The 8,012-nt window shown below is 45.8% G+C and overlaps 1 protein-coding gene across 1 annotated transcript; it reads left to right on the forward strand.

The window, feature by feature from the left end:
• The first annotated feature begins 4,754 nt into the window (after positions 1 to 4,754).
• On the forward strand, positions 4,755 to 6,950 carry LOC126037810 (cytochrome c). The gene is made up of 3 exons (XM_049798600.1): positions 4,755 to 5,048; positions 6,042 to 6,218; positions 6,388 to 6,950. Exons 2-3 carry the CDS (start codon positions 6,050 to 6,052, stop codon positions 6,534 to 6,536), a joined length of 318 nt encoding a protein of 105 aa, XP_049654557.1. The 5' UTR covers positions 4,755 to 5,048; positions 6,042 to 6,049; the 3' UTR covers positions 6,537 to 6,950.
• Positions 6,951 to 8,012: the final 1,062 nt, after the last annotated feature.

The following is an 8,012-nucleotide window of genomic DNA, read 5'->3' on the forward strand; positions in this document are numbered from 1 at the left end:
TCTGTTCACATGAAACCTCCCATAGTAGAATATGCCTTATCTCCCCTAGTGCCAAGCAGTTGCAACCACAGCCCTACAAAACTCACTCTCCAAAACCACAGGAACAGCAGATATGGAAAGAACTCTAAGTTCTGCCTTCATCTGCTAAGATCAAATCCTTCAAATGCCACTCTGCACCCTGGGGTCCAGAAAATATTTCTATGTCCTGCTCCCAAATATTTTATAACATAGGCATGTGAAAATACAGCAGCAGTTCTTTTTGAGACTAGCTTTTACCTTTTCAATAATGGAAAATATGCATTGAATGCAATCCAGATATTCAAGTCAACATAAGACTTGTCATTTTTAAAAAAATAAAAATCACAATGTTGTCCGAGACAACTGCACAAAGCATAAATACCCTGCCACAAGAAATTACTATAAACAGAACTTAAAATAAAACCAAGACTTGTTTGATAAAAATGTTACACAAAAGTAGATGCTATGCACAAATTTAGCTTTGTCTTAAGAAGGAGCCTAATATGTAGTGACCCTTAGCAACTGCAGCATCTCAGAGACTCTGCCTTTCCAGCTGTTCCAAGCAGTAGCACATTTGCCCTCTCTGTCTTAGAAAACACAGCAAGCAGGAAATATTAGAGGCACGCCATTCATCAGGGATTTTTATTCATTCTTCAATCTATAATATTTTCCATCTTTGTTCCTCACCTGTTTGGGTGAACAGGTTCTTGTCTTCCATCCAAATGCCCTGTAAAAGACATAATAAACATAAAGCCATCAGTATATTCCAAATGACAGGACTTGCACCATAACAGCGTTGAAAAGTAACCCTAAAGCATGTTTGCCACTGCAGAATATTTTTGAAGGATCGTAACATCAAGAATTTTTCAAGCCCAGTCCAGAATCACTCTTTATAGTTTTTTCAAAGCCTGATTTATCAACATGAGAGAGAGACACCTTTCTCCTGAACAATCTTAAAGGCAAAGTGCCATGGTTTAACCCCAGCTGGCAACTAAGCACCACACAGCTGCTCACCCACTCCCCCGCTGCAGTGGGATGGGGGAGAGAATAAAAAAAACAAAACATAAAACTCGTGGATTGAGATAAAGAAAGTTTAATAGGACAGAAAAGGAGGGGGAAATAACAACAACAACAACAATATACAAAACAAGCTATGCACAATGCAATTGCTCACCACCCAGTGACCAACGCCCAGCCAATACCCAAGCTGGGGTGTCCCCTGGCCAACTTCCCCGGTTTATATACTGGGCATGACGTCATATGGTATGGAATACCTCTTTTGCTCATTTGGGTCTGCTGTCCTGGCTGTGTCCCCTCCCAGTTTCTTGTGCACTCTCAGCCTTTGCTGGCAGAACAGTATGAGAAGCTGAAAAGTCCTTAACTTAGTACAAACACTGCTTAGCAACAACTAAAACATCAGTGTAGATTTATGACTCGGGTAATTTGTTAAAACCACCTCACACCACTGTGACTGCAGCACAAACCACAGACTCACCAACACTGGCACAGTTACCTGATAAGTAGCAGCAGCTCAGGCTTGGCCCACTTCCACACAGGAAGAGGATGAAAAGAGGCCAAGGTACTCCAGCACCTAACCCCTGATGATTCCAACACCAGAAATGGGTTCTAAGGTATTTGTCAAAGACCAAACAAGAAGTTTACCACAGAACTGAGAAAAAAATCCACGTTCTCCTAAGTTCCAGTCTAGGCCCATAAGGCCACCTTTCTTCTTTTATCTGCAGTGTACCTCTTAAAGAGAACTGATTGGCTCTTTCGCCATGTTTCCTTTAGTATTGGACTTCACACATTTGGTTTACTTTTCCTTCCTTCCTTTAGGACAGAATTACACAGCAATAATTCTGATTGCAAAATAACTATTGTTCCCATGTGTAATGGTCTAAGGTAGTAAAAAGACAAAGGTATTTCAGGTGTAACCACAGTGAATAACTGAAAGACTAAAATACAAACCTTCTAGGCAAACCACACCAAGGCAAACAGTATAATGAATGCCAATATATGTAGGAAAGTAATAATGCATTGAAAATGCACCCTGAGTAATTTTAGTTTACTCCAGCAATTCAAACCCACAAAGCCAGAAAAGCCCTGACTTTGTCTTCAGTGTTGCCTCTGGAAGTCCCACAACATATTCTGTCCTACAGAGGAAGTCATACAACACGTTGGGGATTCACACATAACATACACTACAGGTGCTATATTTAGCAGAGAAGGGTAAAATTTCACTATTGGTCTGTCCTACCGCAGAATGTTTCTAGAAGTAAAACACTGGGCACCTCAAACAATCCCCCTTCCTGCACCTTCTACTTTACTTCCAGACTAGTTCTTACCATTGTGTTGCTCCAAATTCACACTTAGTAATGCCCAAATGGGCTTAAACAAATAAGTCAAGTCCTGTCCATTCAAGATACCTCCTCTTACTGGTGAAAACACATCTTCTAAACTCATATATTTTCATATTTGTCAGGACCTCTGCTTCTACTAACAAACAGTATGCAAACCCACAAATACTCTGTTTCTATCATTTACACCTTCATGAAAGGGTATACATCATGACTGCTGGCAGTCACTCACACAGCAGACATCTGCATGGTCAGATGTAAGGTAAAGAAGACAAGAGTTCATTTTAGAGACTGATTTTTAGTACGCTAATCATTAGCGCTGAAAACATCACATGTTCAGAATTGTCCCTGAGAGCACCATTTTCTTATTTCAAATTTAACAAAAAATGATTCAACTCTCTTGAATGAAGGCACAGTTTTCAAAAACAGCTTCCTGGAGAAAAATTAAGTAACATTGCTACAATGTCCCTCCAACATGCATCGGAAGGGTTAACTGTGAAGCTCAACATGCAATGCTCAGTAAGGAGCATACATATTTAGAAGGCAAAACCCAACAGAAATTAAGAGTTACAGATGCTTGAAGTCTGCATTCTGTGAAGAAGGGGAGAACCTCTGAATGGATGTCAGTGGGCATCAGACCACAATCAGCTGCTTAAAGAAGCTTAAGAATTTACACTACTGTAATTTCTTAAAGCAGCTTAAACGGTACTTTCAGCTCCTTCCTCTTTTAAAGGTAAGAGCGACCAGAGGTCTTATCACAAGTCTTGTGATATTAAGTTACATACACCTGGCTCCTGGAATCATATAAGACACAGAAGCCTTACTAAATAAAATTGCAGTCCCTAAAATCATGGTAAAAAGTCTAAAAACATAAGTGAAGTGCACCATGATAGTTCAAAACCAAATGGCAAACAAAAGAAACAGAGAACGCCTTTAGTTTTTAAATTGGTATCTTTCCAGTCAACCTCATAATTCTGGCAGTCTGACATGATTTGAGATTTGACTTCAGCAACAACAGAAGTCAAGATGCCAATTTAAAGTGGCTCCATTGCACGTATGTTACCTCCCTCCCCATGAAGTACATGAATTTAGCTCCATATCATAAGCAAATTAGTTTTATTGTGGTAAGTGTACTGCCAAGAAGATTACAGCGTTAATTGTGAACGTTTAGGAGCGTATTAATATTTTGTATATACCTTGTGATGAAATGTTAGAAGCTGCACAAACGTGTGTCTCATGCTCTAGACACCACAAGCACTGGAAAACAATGCACTTTCTCTACACCAGGAAGTGATAATTTGCTGAATATTCTTACAAATTGTCTGCAAAGTTCTGGCATCAGAGGAACTTCTGATGTATTTTTACCCTGTCCTCGTTCCCTCTTGCCTTCAGATAAGCACTGCTCCCCAGGGCAATTACAGGAGCACACCTACATCAGTTCCAGCATAGCATAAAAGCACACACCGAAAAAAAAGTTTTTCAAATGCCAGAGAGGGGGAAATTCTCAGTTTTAACGTCCCTAGTTAAGGCAAACAGTTCACCTCTTGTGATCACTGCCTTCGGATCACTGGACATTATTATGCTAGGCTTAGCAGCTCTTCTTCCTCCTTGCCAAGGAGAGCGAGATGGCAGTCGTCTCTGAAACGCATCACGTAAATTCTGTTTATTGCTCCACAACGCGTGGGTATCGACACATCCTCTTCGAGCACCACAACGCTGCCCAGCCTGCTGGGAAGGCGCCTGGGGCGTCTTCTTCTTTTCTTGTGGTGGTCCCTTCCGTTATACTCTCATCTTCTTCACAACCGTATGGTCTCAGCATCCCACACGAGGCGCAGGGTCCAACCGCCCACCCGCTCGCCCTCCAGCTCCGTGTGGCGGCACACCGGCTGGCGCTGCCGGCCAGCCCTTCTCAACTCGGGAGGGTTTCAGCCTCGCTTTTGCTACCCGCGACGCTTCCGCCGCTTTCATCCCTCGGGTCCCTCGAAGAAGCCTTTAAAACTCAACGACACGCACGACGAGGCGCCGCCCTGTGCGCAGCTTCACCTCACGAGAAGCCGCGGCCGCCCCACGGCTCCCTCGCCTCACCTCTGGAAGGCGCCAGAGAGCGCCGGCGGCAACGGCCGCCAACAGCGCCGGGAGGGGCGGGGCGGGGGGCGGCGGCCTCCCGGCTACGTCACGGTCACGGCTCAGGCTCCGCCCACTGCCCCAACCGCCCGCTGAGGTCGCTGCCCGCTCGGGGCGCCGCGCGACCTTTGCTTCGCCTTCCGCTGTGCGCATGCGCCCGGAACCCGCCCCCGCCCCCGCGCGCCCCGGCGTTCCTTACGTACCAGAGTTACGTCTGACGCCATTCCGCAGGGACAGGGAGGGGGAGGGGGAGGGGGAGAAAGCCCGGAGACCCGCCAGTCGCAACCGACCCCGCTAGCCTCCAGCGCCGTGACGTCCAGCTTGGCGGACAGGCGCCGCAACCAATCAGATATCTACAGCCCGGCGCTTGATTGGTCGTTACGTCGGGAGGGGCGGGCCCAGCGCCGGCGCGGCTTGGTTGCGGCAACACCGGCTTACATAGGGCGGAGTACGGCGTGTCCTTGGGCTCAGACGCCGGACGGTGCGCGAGTTACCGGGCTTGTGATCACCGCTGTGGGCGCAGCGTCGGCGGGGCGGCCGGCCAGGCAGGTGCGGGCAGCAGCCGGCGGCGTAGCGGCTGGGCCTGGGCCTGGGCCTGGGCCTGTGGGCACCGTTAGTCCGGAGGGGGGCAGCGAGGCAGCCGGGCGGGCGGGAGGGAGTGAGGGACGGACGTGGAGGGGAGGCAGGGCGGGAGGTGCCCTCGTCTGTCCTGAGGGCGCGATTCCCGCCTGCGTGGGCCGGGGCGGAAGAGCCCGGGGCCGCGGCCTAAGGAGGCGTCCGGGGTGCGGCGGAAGGTCACCGCGGGGCCTAGTGGCCCCACCGCGGGCCAGCCGCCGCCCGGGGGTTCCTGCCCTCACCCTGCCCCCCGCTTGCCTGGAGGTTTCCCCCGCGCCGGGAGCCGGCTCCTCGCCTCAAGGTCAGCCTCCGCGGAGGTAGAGCCGGAGCCGCGAGGTGCGGCTGCCCTTCGGTGCTCTCGCCGCACCTCGTGGAAACCGCGTCGCTGCCGGCGGGTGCTCGGGTGGCGTCCCGGCTCGTGGCGAGAGGGGAGCGGGCCGGCTCCGTGCCTGCCGCTCTCGGCTCCTGCCAAGGGGGCGTGCAGGCGGGCTTCTCCGGCTGAAGTGCAGAAACGTGGAAACGGTCCTGTCCCTCTGGACAAGGTTATTCGCGAGCGGGAAGCTTTCCCGTTACAGATGTACAAGCTGTATGTGGAAGTCATGCTCAATCTACTCTTCAAAAGTTATCTCCGTACTGTTTAAATGCTGTGGGGCAGTTACCTTGCCCGAGGAGAGATTTTTTTTTTTTTTTTTCCCCCCTGCTCTTCAAGCATGTTTATCACCTTGATACCTTTTGCGTAGTCTAATGATTCTGTGCTAATTTTCAAACCCAGGAGCTATAGCTTGTAGATAGAAAGTGTGCTGGAGAATTATTAGACCGACAGGCCATATATACCGTTTTGTAAACCAACAGGGCGCTTTTAAAGTTTCTGTTGAGTAGGTGACCTTGAAATTGCAATACTGACCTCTGTGTGTGTTCTTGGTCTAGTACTGAAAATGGGAGATATCGAGAAGGGCAGGAAGATCTTTGTCCAGAAATGTTCCCAGTGCCATACAGTTGAAAAGGGAGGCAAGCACAAGACTGGACCCAACCTGAATGGCCTATTTGGACGCAAGACTGGACAGGCTGAGGGCTTCTCTTACACGGATGCGAATAAGAATAAAGGTAAACTTAAAGCTGTTCTTATGAGTTACTAGGGACAAAAATACTTGCTTCTCGGTGATAGTTCTAGGAAGTACTGAAATCTGCCAAAAAGTAAAATAATGTGGAGGACAAGAGTATAAATGTGTTTGTTATTTTGAAGTCACTATCTTTTTTTTTTTCTTCTCTCTAGGTATCACCTGGGGTGAGGATACTCTGATGGAGTATTTGGAAAATCCAAAGAAGTATATCCCAGGAACAAAGATGATTTTTGCGGGTATTAAGAAGAAGTCTGAGAGAGTAGACTTAATAGCATACCTCAAAGATGCCACTTCAAAGTAAAAGTTATCTGCTGCCTTATTTATTTCACAAAGGAGATGGCAATGGAAATGTCTGTGATGAGATTGGTTTTTAAACTTTCTATTTTTACATGTGCTGTGTCTAACCTTAAAATCTGTCTCACCCATCCGATAACGTTGCTCACGGTGGGTCACTGGAGTACACGCTTGTTTGGCAGCCATTAACTTAATGGAAACTATGTAATTGGGTTGATTTAAATGACTATAATGTTCAGTCATTCTTCATCATAGAATTAAAAAAAACAAAACAAACAAAAAACCAAAACATTTCCGGCCTCTTCATTGTTTTAAAAAAAAAAATCTGTAAGTAATCAAATGAGTAATTGTCAGCAGCATAGTAGCTTTGACAGCCCAACTCTTCCAGATTAAAAAGCAGGGTGGTTTTTGGCATCTTTTAAAGACTTTTAAAAAAAAAAATACCCCAAACAACAAAGGCTAAAAAAAAAACAACCAACAACAAACCAAACCCAAGATAATATTTTTCTAAATTTAATCAGTGCTAGGTGTTGTGGTATATATTAATCTGTCTAAAGCTTGCGATAAGAATGCATTTCATCTGACTTAAATTCTCTTTGTGAAATGGCAGTTGTGCCCAGCCACTTCTCTTTTATCTAGGGGAAGCATGTTACCTAATTTATCCAAACTTTGACAGCTGCATGCACCAATAGAGTATAACTCCCCTTCAGAAACATCTTCAGTTTTTTAAATGTTGCTTAAACCCTTTGTTCAGTAAATCTTCCAAAACCAGCCATTCTTAGTGTAATGAATAGAACAGAACAATATCCTCTTCTGCAAATACAAGTGCTAAAGACGAAGCGGAGAGTTATTAAATCTTCTTAATTCAGCAGACACATTTACCTAAAATCTACTGTTACAGGCAATTTCAGATGGAGGAGTGCAGGAATGAATGTGCTCATAGACTGAAAGGAAACAGTCTTCCTGTGTGCCTGCCTGTAGCCAATGTCATTACTTCTGAAGGTTCTGTTGCGCACAGTGTAAAGCGGTATTTTTAATGTTTTAACTGCATTTTTTTCATACTAAGCAAATTGTTCAGATGAATGTATTTACTGTGTACCAACAGTAAGGCATAACTCGGAGCAATCAATACTGTAAATTAAAAAAAATGAAAGTCTTGTTTGCTGTATGTGTCTAAGTGAAAAACAGTGAGAACGTAGAGAAAAGTTGTGTGTCCAGCTCTACAGTTGTGTGTCCAGCTCTACATCACGAGGAAATGAGACAAGCGAAAGCTCAGCATAGAAAAAAGTAAATGCTGATGGAATTGGTGTGAGAGATACAAGTGTGGTGAAGTTAGAAAGTATTTTGGACTAGAACTACTAGCAAAGCTAAGCTCCTCCACCAGTGTTCTCTTTAACAGCACTTTTGCTGATTTCCCAAGTAAGATGAGAGAAAATTCAAAGGTGTAGCTGTGCTGTGGGATTGGCTGAGTTTGACTTATGTC

Source organism: Accipiter gentilis, chromosome 4 (genome assembly GCF_929443795.1).
Source record: "Accipiter gentilis chromosome 4, bAccGen1.1, whole genome shotgun sequence".
In the NCBI taxonomy this organism is placed as follows: domain Eukaryota; kingdom Metazoa; phylum Chordata; class Aves; order Accipitriformes; family Accipitridae; genus Astur; species Astur gentilis.

What these genes read in the sequence shown, in the direction of transcription:
- LOC126037810 (XM_049798600.1), top strand. Translation starts at nt 6,050, where the DNA reads ATGGGAGATATCGAGAAGGGCAGGAAGATCTTTGTCCAGAAATGTTCC. An exon ending in GGATGCGAATAAGAATAAAG is followed by an intron (nt 6,219 to 6,387) that starts GTAAACTTAAAG and finishes TCTTCTCTCTAG; the next exon opens with GTATCACCTGGGGTGAGGAT.